Source organism: Momordica charantia (assembly GCF_013281855.1).
Source record: "Momordica charantia cultivar OHB3-1 chromosome 9 unlocalized genomic scaffold, Mcharantia_2.0 BLBB01000009.1, whole genome shotgun sequence".
In the NCBI taxonomy this organism is placed as follows: Eukaryota; Viridiplantae; Streptophyta; class Magnoliopsida; order Cucurbitales; family Cucurbitaceae; genus Momordica; species Momordica charantia.
In genome coordinates, this window is record NW_028275167.1 from 29,619,261 (window position 1) to 29,636,329 (window position 17,069).

Sequence of the window (17,069 nt, forward strand, 5' to 3'; positions counted from 1 at the left end):
CTCTAACTTCCCAAATTCAAAATTTAAAATTATTTTAAAACATATCTAATAATATTTAGGTTGTAATTTTTAAAATTTTTTAATATAAAATTTTCTTATAAATATCAACCTTCTTTTTTTTCTTCACTCAAATTCTAATTATAATTCTCAATCTCAAATCATTCAAAGTGTTTAAATTTTCAATTTCTCCGGTATAAAGTTAAAAATTATAAATTTAATTTTTAAAAATAAAAAATATAATTTTTAAAAATAAGACAACTTAAATTTGTAACATATGAGATAATAAAATTTATGAGTAAAATTATAAAACTAACCAAAAAAATGTACCAAAAATTATATAAAAACATATATTCTAGAATTTAAAAATAAAAAACATAGTTTGTAAATTATTTAAATTTTAAAATTTAATAATTAAAAATATATTAATATACGGGCCGATCCAAACCCGATCCAAATGGCCGATTCAAGTCCGATCCAATTTTGACTCATTAACTTAGGCTCATGGATTGAGCTATGAGCCTAAGCTTGAGTGGTTGGACCGGCCCAAGCCCAGTCCAAACAATACTTGAGGCCCGTAGGACTTGGACCTCGGCCAAGCTTGGGCCATTACTTCTTTGGACTGGACCGGCCCAGCTCAATGATGAGGCTGATGTCCATGTATTGAAATAATATAATAAATTAATGATCAATCTTTTTTCTAGTAAATTTTGATAAATTTAACAAAGAATGTAATTAAAAAAATAAAAATATTAAGGAACAAATTGAATGATATATTTTTCAAAAAATTGAAAATGGTTAAGAATAAGAACAATGTTGAAAATTACTAAAAATATAAAAACTATTATATATTTTTTGTCTTTATCAGACTTACTAGAAATAGACAAATAAAAATACATAAAAGTTAGTGTGAATGGGAACTTTGAGGGTGGTCGCCTATAAATTGAACCAATTGTTCTTCTTCTTCCTCATTCCAATTGAAACGATGTCGTCTTCACCGCCGCCGGCAACCTCCCGCCACCTTCTGGTTTTTCCGTACCCAGCTCAGGGCCACATGCTCCCACTCCTCGATCTCACCCATCAATTAGCCTCCCATGGCGGCTTCACCCTCACCGTCCTGGTTACCCCCAAGAACCTCCCCCTCCTCCACCCCCTTCTCCACGCCCACCCTTCTTCTGTCCGCACGCTCCTTCTCCCCTTCCCTGCTCACCCCAGACTCCCCGCCGGCGTCGAACACGTCAGCCACATCGGCAACCACGGCAACTTCCCCATCATGCTCGCCCTCCGCCACCTCCACGACCCAATCCTTCAGTGGTTCGACTCCCACCCATCCCCTCCCGCCGCCATCATCTCCGATTTCTTCCTCGGCTGGACCCAGCGCCTCGCCGACCATCTTCAGATCCCCAGAATCGTCTTCTACTCCTCTGGTGCATTCCTCGTCAATGTTCTGGATTACTGCTGGACTCGCGTCAAATCGGATGATTTTCGTTCTTCCCCTGTTATCGAAATCAGTGACATACCCAAATCGCCGTTGTTTAGAACGGAGAATTTACCATCGATGATCAGGCTGTACCAGGATTCGGACCCCGATTGGAATTTTGTGAGGGACGGCATGATGGCAAATAAGTCCAGTTGGGCTAGTGTTTTCAATTCCTTCGAGAACTTGGAGCAGGAGCATTTGGAGCACTTGAGGAAGGTAAGGGGCGAAGGGCGTGTATTTGGCGTGGGACCGCTAAGTCTCAACCCGGTAGGAAATGGGCGTGACCGAATTCGAGATTCGAGTTCAGAATCAGATGAGGTACTGAAATGGCTCGACGGATGCCCCGATGGTTCGGTGCTCTACGTCTGCTTTGGGAGCCAAAAGCAGCTGAATCAGCGCCAAATCGAAGCGCTGGCTTCCGGGCTTGAGAAAAGCGCTGCTCGTTTCGTGTGGGTCGTTAAGGCAATTCATCAAACAGATGGTGGGTCCAGTGGTCGCATGCCGGACCGAGTTTCGGATCGTGGGTTTCTTGTGAAGGAATGGGCACCGCAGGTGGCGATACTTAGCCACCGAGCCGTGGGCGGGTTTCTGAGCCACTGCGGCTGGAACTCGGTACTGGAGAGCGTAGTGGCCGGAGTGATGGTTCTGGGTTGGCCCATGGAAGCAGACCAGTTTATCAACGCGAGGCTTTTGGTTGAGGAGATGGGAGTGGCGGTGCGGGTGTGCGAGGGGGCGGACTCGGTGCCGGACTCGGACGAGTTGGGGAAGGTCATCGCCGAGTCACTGAGCGGAGAGTCGCCGGAGAAAATGAAAGCGAAAGCTCTGAAGAGAGAGGCGGTAAATGCCACGGGGGTCAATGGGAGTTCATGGAAGGACTTGAATGAACTTATCAATAACCTCATCCAGTGGATGCCACGTGGATAAAAGAGAGACGATGGATGTCACGTGGACTTGCATGCCACAGGGACAGGTATGTTTATGTATTTGGATTTTTCAATTCTTAAATTAAAAGAAAAAAAATCTCCCCATCTTCTTATTAAACTCAAAAGGAAATAAATATTTAATTTAATCTTCAATGTTGTAATTTTTTTGGGTTAAAAATACTTTTGCTGACTGTAATCTCACTAATGATTTTGTTGATGGATTTAGTTTCTTACATTTTAGTCTTTATTCCCTAAAATTTAGTATATAATAATTTAGTCTTTATAATTTAAAAATTGTAACGTGAAAAAAATCATCAAAATTTGATTTTGTTTTCATAATTTATAAACGTATTTGATTTCTCATCGATTTACTAATCTATATATAAGAAATTTAATAAAATTTTTTACAATAGAGATAAATTATTATGAACCTTAAATTACAGGGATTAAATTGTTACCTACTAAAGTTTAGAGTTAAAATGTTGTTGATTTAAAAGTAGATAGACTAAATCGTTACAAACTAAACTTCAATGACTAAATCATTATTTTAGCAAAATCTTAAGGCAGCCAAACGTCCTAGCTAGCTCCTCATCTTTTAAAACTTTTAATTTCATCCTTTGTGTATTTGTTTTTGTTCAATGAAGTCGTTGACCATCAAGATGACGTACTATCAAAATACATTATATTTAATTCTGCATTTTAAGTGGATGAAATAGATATATCTATGAAATTAAAAATTTACTAATGTCGTAGCTTGCAATATTCAAATTACTCTTTGATATATAAAATTGACAAATCATTTTATATTGCACTTTTTAATGAGTTGTCCAAAGCACCTCATTTACTATATCCTTCTTCATTAGATAAGTTTTATAGTGACTAAAGAAAAAGAAACTATAATAAATCAAAAAAGATAATACATATATACTTGTATTAATGAATATGTAGAATACCCTATATAAAAAGAAAAAATAAAAGAAAGGAAAATTATGCATCTTCCTTCTCTTTTTAGATCCTACTTTCAAACTCCTTTTAAGACCTACTCAAAAGAGAGTCGAGCTGATTTCTTTTAAGTAATTTATATTTTATGAAGCATATTATCATGAGAAACTTCTTAACTCAATCACTTGTGTCGATATATTGACAGTTGATAGCCTAATAAAAATTGCTACTTAAATCCAAATATCTCCATTTTTGGCAAGTGATGATAAAATTTAATAGAAAATGAATACTTGATGATAACATTTAATAGAAAAAAAATACTTGATATATATAAAATATGAATCAAAACTTATAAAATATAAAATATTAGAGAGTAAATTGAAAAAAGAGAATCAAGAGTAAAAATATTTACAGACTTTTTTTTTAATTAAAAAATATATTTAACTTGTCAACCGCATAACTCAAATTCGATGAAAAGGTTCATCCAGATTGTCTTTTTAGTACAACTAGTGGGATGAAAGATTCGAATTCATGATCTCTTGTTAACATTGAGTTAAGCTTATGTTGGTTGATATTTTTCAATTTAGTCTCTCCTTGTTGAATGTTAAAATTGGTTGGTGATAAACCTACACATACCTAGTGAATTGACAAAAAGTTTATAACATAAAAAAAAAAGGAGATCAAGAGAAGAAAATTTTGAAATTTCTATTAATTTTTAAGAAATGTGGATGAAGAATTAGAAAATTCATCTTTCTTCTCAGTTTACTAAGTATCATACCATGTCAATTTACCAAGGTTTATGGTAAAAACTTTTTTCTTTCTGCCCTAATCTCCTTTTAAAATAATGGAAATTTTTTTCATCCCTAAGAGAGTCTAATCTAATTCATATCTCATTGTGATGATTTGATTTTCATCTTAATCCGATTGCGTGTAAGTAAATGCTTCATTTTAATTCCTTTCCATTTCGATTTAGTGGGGATAGATAAGAATTCGAACCCAAGATCACATGAAGATTAATAAAAGTAATTCGATTAATAAAAGTAATTCAATAAAATTATATCAATTACATTCGACTCCCATTCGGTGTGAACACAACAAGTGCGGGTAGGTAGGATTAGAAGATTGCCAGGCTTTTTTTTTTTTCCTTTCCTTTCTTTCCTCCGAAACAAGAGTGTTGCGCTTACGTTTGAGATTTATTTTGTGCTGATTATTAAAGCTGACGTCATTCACAGTCTGTGGAATTTGGTGAAAGAAAAAAGTGATAATCCAGTAGCACCTATTTATTCTTCATCTTCTTCCTCATGATCTCAAGGACTTGTGCCGGCAAGCAAAGCTCATCTGGCTTGAACTGAAACGATGTCGTCTCCACCGCCGGCGACAACCTCCTGCCACCTACTGGTAATTCCATACCCAGCTCAGGGCCACATGCTCTCACTCCTCGATCTCACCCATCACTTAGCCTCCCATGGCGGCTTCACCCTCACCGTCCTGGTTACCCCCAAAAACCTCCCCCTCCTCCACCCCCTTCTCCACGCCAACCCTTCTTCTGTCCGCACCCTCGTCCTCCCCTTCCCTGCTCACCCCAAACTCCCCGCCGGCGTCGAACACGTCAGCCACATCGGCAACCATGGCAACTTCCCCATCATGCTCGCCCTCCGCCAACTCCACGACCCAATCGTCCAATGGTTCAACTCCCACCCATCCCCTCCCTCCGCCATCATCTCCGATTTCTTCCTCGGCTGGACCCAGCGCCTCGCCGACCATCTCCGAATTCCCAGAATCCTTTACAACTCCTGTGGTGCCTGCCTCATCAATGTTCTTCACTACTCTTGGGTTCAAGTTAAAACGGATCATTTCCGTTCCTCCCCTGTCATCCAGTTTACTGACCTACCCAACTCGCCGTCGTTCAGAAAGGAGCATTTGCCCACACCGATTAGGTTGTACCAGGATTCGGACCCCGATTGGGATTTGTTGAGGGACGACGCGCTGGCGAATACGTCTAGCTGGCTGAGTGTTTTCAATTCATTCGAGATTTTGGAGCACGAGCTTTTGGAGCACGATAGGAAATTAAGGGGCGAAGGGCGCGTATTTGTGATCGGGCCGATGAATCTCATCGCCGCGGGGGATGGGGGGTGCTCAATTCGAGACGATTCGAGTTCCGATCATCTACTCAAATGGCTCGACGGATGCCCTGATGGTTCGGTGCTCTACGTCTGCTTTGGGAGTCAAAAGCAGCTGAATCAACACCAAATGGAAGCGCTGGCTTCTGGGCTCGAGAAAAGCGGCGCTCGATTCGTGTGGGTCGTTAAGACATTTCATCAAACAGATGGTGGGCGTGGATCCAGCGGCGGCAACGGCATACTGATTGGGTTTGAGGAACGTGTTTCGGATCGTGGAATTGTTGTGAAGAAATGGGTACCGCAGGTGGCGATACTGAACCACCGGGCGGTGGGCGGGTTTCTGAGCCACTGCGGGTGGAACTCGGTGCTGGAGAGCATAACGGGGGGAGTGATGGTACTGGGTTGGCCGATGGAGGCGGACCAGTTTATCAACGCGAGGCTTCTGGTGGAGGAGATGGGAGTGGCGGTGAGAGTGTGCGAGGGGGCGAACTCGGTGCCGGACTCGGACGAGTTGGGGAAGGTCATCGCCGAGTCAATGAGCGGAGAATCGCCGGAGAAAGTGAAAGCTCGAGCTCTGAAAAGAGAGGCAGTGAAGGCAGTGGGCCCTGATGGGACTTCATGGAAGGACATGCACCAGCTGGTCAGTAAGCTAACCCAGCTTAAACCTCAATAAACGCTCTTATGGAATCAAATTCTCAATTAAATACTAGATAATTTTTTTTTCTATATTCCTATCTTCTACTTGTCATGCCAAAAATTTAGTGATGCTCCGTATTATTATTCATAAAATATCATATTTCTACCCAACTTAAAATTTCAATTTCATCATACTATACTTTAAATTTAGGCATAAAAGTGATATAACATGTCAAATTCACTGGTAAAAGTTGATTTTTATTTTATTTGTTCAGTTTCGGCCGAATTTGAGATTGTTGTGCTTGATAAATTAGATTTCGGTAATTTCTAATTTTGAGAATAAAAAAAAGGTTATAAAGTAATACTAACTTCTTGTGCCAAATTAATTAGGCTAGGTTGATACTTAATTTTTAAAATTTGTAAGCTATTATTTAATTTTTGTATGGTTTAGCAATATCAATTATTCTAAATAACTATCAACGATGAACATTAATTTAAAACATTAATTTTTTTTAATTCCTGAGTAATGTTAATGCTGCCGTCATGACATTTAAAAAAAAACACGATTTGTTCGTCATTATTCAAACCTACTAAATATAATAGAAAAGTATGAAATGATAAAATGGTAACATTGAAAAATTTGTTCTCACGAGGTGATGGATTTTGCTAGAATTTAATCTCTGCCTATAACCGAATATATATACCAATTATCGTAGAGTTATATTCACTTTTGTCATAATCACTTCAAATGAAACTTTAATAATATGATATTCTATAAGGTAATATACGTATACAAGATGTATAAGGATTATATTAAGTTTGATTTGATTGAGAGAATTGCAAAGAAAAATAAAAAATAAATAAATAAAAAGATTTGAGAAAATGTCAATTGGCATAATCCCAGTGTAAATGATTTAAAACATAAAAAAGATATGCTGTATGACATCAAATATTCGTCCTAGCTTTACAAACATATTTTCTATTATATTTGAACTCATAATAGATGATGATATCTATATGCTAATTTATGTTTATGTTTATGTCTTTATTTACATGAAGATCAGAGCAGCTTCTAAGCATCAATGCAATAGCTGAAAGAAAAAGAAAAAGAAAATCGTAACACTTTTTGTTCTTTGTCGTGAGCCATCCAAGATCTAGTAGTATACTCATTGATTCATCTTTAAATCTCTTCAAGAGTGATAGTCGCTTCTTCGTGCCTTGTTTCAAAATCTGGTTTCCGATCTTGAGCTTATGAGCTATTCTCTCCCTCCACAAGGAGTTTAGAACGTGATGCTTCTTGGTTCCGAGAACTCCTGCATAACAAAATTACTCGGAAGAAATGGTCAAGTGAAAAGAAATGATCAAGTTATACAAGGCATACGACTGCAACTTATTGCCCAAGACCAACGGACTTGCACATCATTTACTAATTTTCAATTGTTTTTTCTCAATGAGAAGATCCCCAGAAGACTTTGAGAAGCTGTATACCTTACCTTCAACTACCGGCAAGGAATCAAGCTCAGCTTATAGTTGTTGGCACAGCTCGTCGTCACCACTCTATAGGATCAGAAGCTGCAGCCTCCGAGCTGGGAGAGCCGATGAGGGCTATTGACAGGATTTTCCTTCCGTCCCTTATCCGAGGGATAAAGCTTGATATATTCTGCAAAGGGAAATATATCCCCCACATCCTGCAATATAACCGAGCAAGTCATATAACTGATTAACTTGCTTTCAAAGTTTCAAGTACAATTTGAAGCGAACAAATACTAAAATTGAAGGTTCTAGACTATAAAAAAATGAAGAATTGCTTCCTAACTATGACACTTTCACCAGAAACTCGGAAAGGAAGGAATTCAAAGGTATCGTTTGAAAATAATGATCTGGAATTTTAATGTGCTATAACCACAGTAATTAGAAACAAAAGGTGAAGGATGTAATGTTTGTAGGAGGTTCAGCGTGATCGTTGCAGGTAAAACTTGCCTGTGTGTAAAAATGCACGGTCAAAGTTGCAAATACTCGAGCAGAAAGAAAAAAGAGCAGGTGACCATTGACCACCAAGTTGAATAAATTGGGAAGATCAGTGTCAATATGATATAATACTAGCACTACAACGAGAACAACAAGCTCACTAAACACTTCCATATTCTGCATCCATGCACTCTTAATAGAATCAGATTCTAGAGAAATAAATTCATCATTGAATAATTGATTTAATTCTTAATGCTAATCTCACATGTACCTCAAATGCCAACCTTTTAAGCCAGAATTCAGTTCTTTGCATGAGCAAGATGTGTAGAATGATCACTTCTGATGGATCAATGTGAAATAAATCCGGATTTAACTACCACAGCCAGGAATTCAGACACTGAACTGTAATCACCATGCAGATGAAAAGCATCAAGCATTGTCTCACAAATTTCAGAATCAGGAGATATGCCTTCAGATAACATCATAATAAAGAAGCACTTTGCTTCAGTTTTTAGACCCCTTTTGCACAACCTATTAATGACAGCGCTATAATCTCTGATGGAAACAACAAAACCCCTCGCCAACATCTGATTAAATAACTCCAATGCTTTAGACACTTGACCCTTTGCACAATGTGCTTTAATTATCGTCATATAAGTAACTCTTGTCAAGCCAATATTTTGATCCTCCAAAGAAACCAGCATTCGATCAGCATCCTTTAGGTCACCATATAAGCAAAGACCGTTAATAAGGACATTGTAAGTTACGTGGGTAGGATCAAGATTATGGAGCAACATCTCATCATACAGCTGAAAAGCTTTTGCAATGTCTCTAGCCATACAAAAGCATTGGATAATAGTATTATATGTGATTGGATCTGGCATTAAGCCCTGTGCATACATATACTGTAGTAACTGGAGGGATTCATTCATCTTATTCTGTCTGCAGAGTCCTTTGATTAGTACGGTATAAGTTACATGAGTTGGAACAAGGGCTTCTGCTTCCATCTCACGAAGAAGACCAAACATTTCCTGCATGTTTCCTGTTTCACAATATGCATTCATAAGGGTAGTATAAGTTACTACACTGGGCAGCAATCCATTCAACCTGATGGTTTCTAACATTTTTCGAGCCTCAACTAGGTTTCCACTTCTGCAGAATCCATTGACAAGAGTGTTGAAAGTGACAACACTTGGAGTAATCCCCCTTTCAATCATTCTGTTGTATAGGCGCATAGCCTCAGCAATATCACCAAGTCTTACATAACCATCAATCACAATATTATAAAGAATAACATCCTCTATCAGATCCATATGACTCAAAGCATCAAAGTATTTTCTTGCCTCATATATATTTCCATTCTCAAATAAACCCAACAGAACGGCACGTTGAGCAAAGTAGTTAGGAAAAATTCTCTTCAGGCACATTTGTTCATATAGTTGGTAAGCTCTTTGTGCAAACCCTTTCTTGCAGAGGCCATGAATGAGGATTGAATATACTATAAAATCGGGTTTCAAACATAGAGTTTCCATTTCATCAAGCAACGTCAATGCCTCTTCTATTCGTCCAGCTTTACACAAGCAGCTGAGTAGCACACTGTAGGAAATGATATTCAACTTGAAACCCCTTGAAAGGGTTTCTTGACGCAGCTTAAGGGCTTCCTCGACGTTTCCCGTCTGACAATGTCCACATATCAGTATTGTATATGTGACAAGATCCGGATTTAGACCTTTTAGCAACATTTTTTGTATGACTTTCCTGGCCCCGCTCATCAAGCCAAGTAACAGAAACCCTTTGGCAAGTGTGTTGTACGTCACTACATCAGGTTCCACACCATGCTTCTCCATGTCATCTGTGAATTCTAGTGCTTCGTCCATGGAACCTGCTACACATAACCCATGAATAAGAATATTATAACTGTACGAATCAGGAAGAAGTCCATTCTTGACCATCAAACAAAAAAATGACTTCGCAACGTCTATTAGCCCCATTTTGCAAAACTTTGACATAATGGTATTGAATGAAACAATAGAAGGTCCAACTGCTTCATCGCTGTCCTCTAGAAATGAAATTGCATCTCGTAACTTGGATTGCTCACATAGGCCGTGTACAAGTATGGAGGAAGTATATTCACTCTGAGGGGTCCCACTAACTTTGATTTCATTGTATATATCCCACATAATATCTGTGTGCCTCAAGTTGTGCAATAGAGAGTTATAAGTTGGAATTGAAGCTTGTAAATTTAGACCCTTCATCTTTGCGATGACAAAGAGGGCATCATGGATCATTTGATGTCTAGAGTACGCAAATGCCAGCATATCCCATACCACACCATTTGAATCCCAATTCCTGAATTTGTTTAAGAGCAGGTCACAAAAAGAAGGTGCAGAACCAGACCCTACCAGAGAGATATAGATATTGAAAGAGACATGAATAACGTAAAATAGGCATTCCAATGTTAACTAAAGAAAAATGGTAATAAATTAAAAATGAGGATCTCCCTAAAATAAATAAGTTAAAACTTAAAAGAAGAGGTTTGTAAATAGATTTACATCAAAAGAGGGGGAGGGTATACATCTTGTGAGAGCAAAATGCTAAGCTTTTCAACCACTATTTAGTAAAAAAATGTAGGGAAGTTAGCTTCTTTTTTTTTTTCTTTTATTCTTTTTTTGCAACTCCATGTATAGACATCATCATGATAACTCGAGTTCTCTCAGTTCAGCCAGTATAAAGATTGGGCACTACGAGAAAGAATTTCTCTATTTTTCCCAATGCCTAATATCAACCAATCAATCGTGACTTAAAGAAATACCAAAAACTGATACCTTGATCCTCGAGCAATTGCTTCATAACGGAATGCAACTCCTTGAATCGTCTTTTACCCGCCAAAATATGAGAGACAGCAAACTGTGAGAACTCGGAATGCCGAAACATGTACTCATTTCTTAACAAATAGAAAAAAGCCACAGCAAAGTCCGTATTACGAGTTTTCAAGCTACCAATAACGTCATCCACTACAGTTTCACTCAAAGTAGGAACTATAGTTCGAAAGTTACATCCACCAGTATATGCTCCAAACCCAAAGAAATTTAAACCCGTAAGAATTTCACGAACTGGGTCGTTCTGGCTCAGAACGATACTGATGGATTCTTCTTCGAGGTGCGCGGCAGAAGCTGAAGGCCTAGCAAAGATCACGGAACTAAAAGAAGCGAGCATCCCACAATTCCTCAGCAAATAGAATGGTCTCCATTGATGAATGCGGTTAAGCATGGAAATGGGAGCAGGATTTGGAGAAATCCCGCCGTCTTTTTATCGAACAATGCGAAATTAGAGCAAGGAGGGATTGATTGGAACTGGAAGGATCAGTATGAGACCAGGTAAGGGAAGGGAGTTAGGGTTTTAGCAAACCGCTGGGTTTCGCGGCAATTTTGAAGGAGCCGTTTTCAGCCACCGATCTGATAGCGAACAAATTTGGGAGATTTCCACGAAGGGCCGAAACGCACGTTTTAACAGTGACATGTTTAAGATATATTTTATAACTAAATATTTTAGGGTGTTTAAACCTCCATCCAAAACTTGTTAGATATCCATAAATAATTATATGTACGTGGGAAAAATATTTAATAAAATAAATAAAATAGCAATTACATTTAATTTTTTAAATATAGTATTTTTTCAACAAAAAATAGAGGTCCAATTTTAAAATTACAACTTTATCCTACAATATATCTGATATACATCTGTAATATACATGCAATATACATGACTACTGATATATGTCTATGATATACCATTGACATAATAATAATATACAATTGATATATTTCTGATATAACTGTGATATCTACTGAACTTCTAATATGACTTACCAATTATATAGTATGATAACCATCGATTTACCATGTCGATACAACATTTATATATCTATGATATACACTTGATATGTCTCTAATTTACCATTGATATACTACTAATATAACTTCTTATATATGATTATATGATTCATCATTAATATAACATTGATATATACTTAATATGCTTATAATTTACCGCTGATATAATCATGATATCTACTAATATAATTATGATACCGATATGTTGATATAATACTATTATATCCAAAAACAAAATTTCATACGGAAATAATGATGCAAACAAAATTTAAATATAAAATTATTGTATAAAATGTTTATGTGGATCATGCACCGCAAAAAAAAAAAAAGTTACAAATATGATATAATTTATAAATTTAAACGGTTGATATTTCTTATATTTAGTATCTAATTAACATTAATATATAATAAATAACAGTGATATAGTAATCAATATTATTGATAATATTAGTATATCAATCCACAACTTGGAATGGTAAACTATAATTTAAATGGTTGATATACCATTAAAAATTAAACATTTAATATACCTTATATTTAGTATATTAGTTGAAAATATTTTTTAAATTAGAGGTATATCAGATATATATATGAGAGGTATAATACATATATCTGATAATGTATACAAGAGACATATTAAAAGTACATCGAATGTATATCAGATATAGATTTGATGTATATCATATACAGATATACATTGGATTTATATCATATATCATAATAATAAAAATTCAGAAAAAAAAATTCAAATATTTTGCTATATTTGAAAATTTGGAAAAATGGTGACATCTTTTGAAATATATGAATTATTTTTGTTACTCACTACAATTACCCTAATTAAATTAACTCTAACTCATCGTTTAGATTTATCGGTAATTTAATATATTTAACATGTTATCAAGTATCCTACTTCCAATTCATATAATAAGTAAAAAAAAAACGTTAAAACTAATAATATTTCACTTTTGCTTTTCAACTCCGGTTTATTTTACACCTCTCAGGTCATTTCACACAGTAGAATCAAGCTCAACAACGTAACTCCTATATTCGAACTCTGTATTGATACTCCCCCTATCTATCTAATATTGATTTTACTTGTTGGGTAGAATGTGTTTGAGGTATCTTTGAGATTTATGTTAAAATTGTTAGGTTTAGAAATTGTGTGTAAAAGGTATTTTTATTCAAGTCTATTGATTTAGAACATAGGTTGGACTTAGTAAGTCGTACCCATCATAAGTCTTATCCATGTCTTAAACGCTCTCTTGAGTTTGGTTAGGTCTCCATGTCCTATAAAATAAGTTAAATACGTCTTTTTTCGAGGAAGAGGCGAAACATATTCAACTTAGATTCAGGATTAAAAATCTTAATGAAAGACTGGATTTGTTGTCTCATGTTTTCTTTCCTTTCCGTGAACTGTTTCGGACTTGGACCATGATAACAAATCCTTTCTTTATTATCTCTCTTTTTTTAGCCCTGGTAAGTTTCGTCATCCCAGCCAAAAAAATCCGGTTTGAATTCCACTTACAAAGTGCTTTTCCAATGTTTTTTTTCCACCAAAACACATAATAAAGTCAGCATACACAAGTAAAGGTAGAGTGGAAGGTGAAATATATATATGAGAACTACCACATGGAAGACAAAAGATCTAAATCAAAACCAGACCAAATAAAATATAATGAAAGAAGAAGGCCCAGGAAGAGTGATGGATGGCATATCTTAATCTATTCAGGCCATGGGTATGCCTCAAACTTTAAGGTAAAGGAGTAGGAACTAAGAATTTCATGGCCCCATTTGCACTTGCTTTGAGCCAAACAGTACAACTAAAACAGGATTATTGGCATTTTTAACTTCTTTCAACTAAAAGATTTTAGCCATACAGAAATGGGAAACCAACTTGATTTTAGTGATTTGGCTGCACAAATGAGGAGATATTGGGTATAGAAAAGTGAAGACATGTACTTTTAAGAATGCTAATTCTAATATTATAAACTTGATATATGGATTTTGCTTGGAAACTAAGTAGCAAGTATGGTGATCCATAATTTTGAAGCTCACATTTCACCAACCAAGTATGGAAATTATGGTTAATGTGGTAAACCAACTCAAATATTAATGCTGCATTCAACACTCCTTCATTCTCCCACAGAGATTTATAATCTCAGCCCAATTTTGCTTCAAACTGTCCCATTAAACATTAACTTTTGCCAGTATGTCATCCAAAGCCACTGTTAGAAGACAGCTTCTGGAGAGGCAAACATGTCCTAAAGAGAAGGATAGGACAAGCCAAAACATTTTGTCCAAACAGCTTAAGAAGATTTACCCAATTGGGCTTCAAAGAAGCAGTTCATCATTTTCTTTTTCTTCATTGTCATTGTCTTTGTCCCAAAACTCTAATGACTCTTCTCTCACCGACTCCTCGACCCAGCTCGATCAGAAGATTTCGTATGCAATTCGCCTAATTGTGCCACCTCCCGAGAGAAGAGAAGTACCGATAGTTAAAAGTATCCAACAACAAAGTCAGGAACTTGGTGATGGAGAATTGAGGAGGTGCAACTGGATTACCCATACTAGTGGTAAGATTTCATTAATAAATGCTTACTAGAGATTTTATAGCATTGTCCAAGAACAATTCAACTGTTAAACAATGTTTGCTTAGGAAGTTCAGACAATTTATATGATTAAGAATGTCATAAACTCAGGACAGCAGTTGCTCCAACTGTCGTATTTCTTCAGAAAAAGAAAATGTGGCTTACAAGTTATAACCATAACTACATGTTTTCTGATACGAACTCTGAAATAGTGGATCTTACTATAAAATGAAAAGTTAGTTTCCATTTATAGAATACTACTCCCAATTGATGTTTTCCTCTCATGTATTGACACAGACAAAGCCTATGTATCATTTCACGACGAGTGCTGGGGCGTTCCGGTGTACGACGACAAGTAGGTGATTGGTGTAACTTTTCATCCTCATAAACTAAAGAATTATTATGCTAACCTTGTAGAAAACTTACCCCACAGTCGACTTTTCGAGCTGCTTGCATTGTCTGGCATGTTGATGGACTACAATTGGACTGAAATCGTGAAAAGGAGGGAATTATTCAGGTAATATTCACTGGCCCCATAACTCACACTTTGTGTACTTTAAGATTAACATTGATAATATAACAAACATAGGGAAGCTTTTGCTGGATTTGAGCCAAGTACTGTTGCCAACATGGGGGAGAAAGAGATAGCAGATATAGCATCTGATAAGGCCATTATGTTGGTGGAAAGCAGAGTGAGGTGCATTGTAGACAATGCCAAATGCATACTGAAGGTAAGCTAGATCAGCTCATTTTTTTTTACCAATTGTTTCATAGATTGTGTAATTAATGAGAACTACTGGTTTTTTAATTCAACTGCAGATAGCTAGAGATTTTGGATCTTTCAGTAACTATATGTGGAGCTATGTGAACTTTAAACCAACAATAAACAGATATAGATATCCAAGAAATGTTCCTCTGAGAAGTCCCAAAGCAGAAGCCATTAGCAAGGACATGGTGAAGCGCGGTTTTCGGTTTGTCGGGCCAGTGATTGTCTATTCATTCATGCAAGCTGCAGGGTTGACAATTGATCATCTTGTCGATTGTTTTCGGCACAGTGAATGCGTAAATCTTGCGGAAAGACCATGGAGACATATCTGAGTTCAAACATTTCCTAATTTCCCTTCAAAGTTGTGGTTTTTCCCCTTTTGTGAGCATTAAGTTAAAATATTAAAGTTATACATGGAGAAAGAGAGCGGAACTAAGATGAAGTTATCAGCTTTATTTTATCTAAACTATCGAACCCTTAACATTTATCTATTAAAATGGCCAATTCTGCAACTGCACAAGTTCATGCCTAGAGCCTTAAGAATCTGATAAGTTGGAACCACCAAGTGCAGAACTCACAATTACGACAGTTGCGGAGCGGTGGCAATCGACAACTTGAAGCTGGTGAAGAATAAGAATTGTGTATTTAATTTGTTTAAATATTTTATCGAGAGGTGTTTCAAAATCCTCAAGTTATGCTTCTAATGTATATGAAACTAATTATTTTGGATGTTTGGTGTGTTGGATCTCTTGGGTTTCATCTTATTATTGTTTCAGAATCTAATCACGTAGATGAAAGCAGTTGGGTTAAAATTGCTTTCTCTTACTTTCTAAACAAGCTTACATTGCCCAAGACAGAGAACTGAGAATATGCTTGGTACTTAAAAGGACTTCAAGAAGCAACAGAAATCAATTTAAGCAGACATAAATATGTAGTCTGAATACAATTCTAAGGACGTCAACTAAATATCTAATATAACCTTCTTATATCTTCCTCGCCTCGAGAAAATGTCGACAAAAGAACGCCTTTCGAGTTCACCCGATTGAGTTTCACGATGGTACTCCAAGTTCGACCCTTCGTGGATCATCTTCTCCTCTCTCTGTTGGGTCAAAAATAGCTTTGCCCCAACAATGATCTGTGTTTCAACTGTTTTTGGAGGTCATCACCAGTAGCCCATTAATCAGTTGCATTTGTGATACGACTCGAGATCATTCGGGTTCTTCTCTTGTTTAAAAGAATATGATAAAGTGCAGTTCAATGAGTTGTATTGCCATTAATCAGTTATATGATAAAGTGCAGAGAGATTCCCTTACTGAAACTCAAACTTCTGCAAATGACAATAGACAATAAAATCTATCAAATAGTGATGGGACCAAAATATTCCAATATCTTTCATATATGATTCCACTGAATTATAGGGAAGACTTCAAACTATGGTTGTATGAGATTGCTTAAAGTTGTGAGTAAGGAAAACAGGAAAACAGGTTTTAAGACCCACAGTTGTCTCTATCCTCCCCATTAATGAATCATTTTAGCTTGGATTATAAACCATTCAGAGTACCACAGGACCCCCCGACTAAATAGACAGATTGCCAAAAAAAGCAAAACAGGTCAAATCACAGAACTTGGCTCCACCTCATCTGTTTTTTCACCTATTATAATCTCTATCCACCATTTTTCAACCAAACTTCTTGATTAGTTTCATGTTAATCCCACCACACTGATAAGGTTTGTCTTAGGAATGGTGACTTTTGAA

At 36.6% G+C, this 17,069-nt stretch overlaps 3 protein-coding genes and 1 pseudogene across 5 annotated transcripts; 3 read left to right on the forward strand and 1 right to left on the reverse strand.

Annotated features, from left to right (window-relative positions):
- The first annotated feature begins 851 nt into the window (after nucleotides 1–851).
- On the forward strand, nucleotides 852–2,633 carry LOC148209312 (UDP-glycosyltransferase 89A2-like). Its single transcript, XM_088117840.1, has one exon. The coding sequence runs from the start codon at nucleotides 911–913 to the stop codon at nucleotides 2,399–2,401; it is 1,491 nt and encodes a 496-aa protein (XP_087973966.1). The 5' UTR covers nucleotides 852–910; the 3' UTR covers nucleotides 2,402–2,633.
- A 1,786-nt stretch (nucleotides 2,634–4,419) lies between these two features.
- LOC148209313 (UDP-glycosyltransferase 89A2 pseudogene) lies at nucleotides 4,420–6,282 on the forward strand (annotated as a pseudogene).
- Nucleotides 6,283–7,011: 729 nt separating this feature from the next.
- Nucleotides 7,012–11,569, reverse strand: LOC111017579 (Tetratricopeptide repeat (TPR)-like superfamily protein). 3 transcript variants are annotated; one of them, XM_022293387.2, is made up of 4 exons: nucleotides 10,892–11,569; nucleotides 8,351–10,464; nucleotides 7,592–7,786; nucleotides 7,012–7,411 (listed from the first exon to the last, which is right to left on the reverse strand). In XM_022293387.2, exons 1-2 carry the CDS (start codon nucleotides 11,334–11,336, stop codon nucleotides 8,414–8,416), a joined length of 2,496 nt encoding a protein of 831 aa, XP_022149079.1. In that variant the 5' UTR covers nucleotides 11,337–11,569; the 3' UTR covers nucleotides 7,012–7,411; nucleotides 7,592–7,786; nucleotides 8,351–8,413. The 3 variants fall into 3 exon arrangements, with proteins under 3 accessions (XP_022149079.1, XP_022149078.1, XP_022149080.1); XM_022293386.2 differs by having other exon boundaries at nucleotides 8,338–10,464; XM_022293388.2 differs by having other exon boundaries at nucleotides 7,587–7,786; nucleotides 8,338–10,464.
- A 2,517-nt stretch (nucleotides 11,570–14,086) lies between these two features.
- Nucleotides 14,087–16,042, forward strand: LOC111017575 (DNA glycosylase superfamily protein). Its single transcript, XM_022293382.2, has 5 exons — nucleotides 14,087–14,532; nucleotides 14,845–14,902; nucleotides 14,981–15,064; nucleotides 15,137–15,278; nucleotides 15,367–16,042. The coding sequence occupies exons 1-5, from the start codon at nucleotides 14,169–14,171 to the stop codon at nucleotides 15,643–15,645; spliced, it is 927 nt and encodes a 308-aa protein (XP_022149074.1). The 5' UTR covers nucleotides 14,087–14,168; the 3' UTR covers nucleotides 15,646–16,042.
- Nucleotides 16,043–17,069: the final 1,027 nt, after the last annotated feature.

Coding starts and splice junctions, on each gene's coding strand:
- LOC148209312 (XM_088117840.1), top strand. CDS start 911: ATGGGAACTTTGAGGGTGGTCGCCTATAAATTGAACCAATTGTTCTTC.
- LOC111017575 (XM_022293382.2), top strand. CDS start 14,169: ATGTCATCCAAAGCCACTGTTAGAAGACAGCTTCTGGAGAGGCAAACA. Junction 14,533..14,844: donor CTGGATTACCCATACTAGTG/GTAAGATTTCAT, acceptor GTATTGACACAG/ACAAAGCCTATGTATCATTT. Junction 14,903..14,980: donor GTTCCGGTGTACGACGACAA/GTAGGTGATTGG, acceptor CTTACCCCACAG/TCGACTTTTCGAGCTGCTTG.
- LOC111017579 (XM_022293387.2), bottom strand. CDS start 11,336: ATGCTTAACCGCATTCATCAATGGAGACCATTCTATTTGCTGAGGAAT. Junction 10,465..10,891: donor GCAATTGCTCGAGGATCAAG/GTATCAGTTTTT, acceptor TCTCTCTGGTAG/GGTCTGGTTCTGCACCTTCT.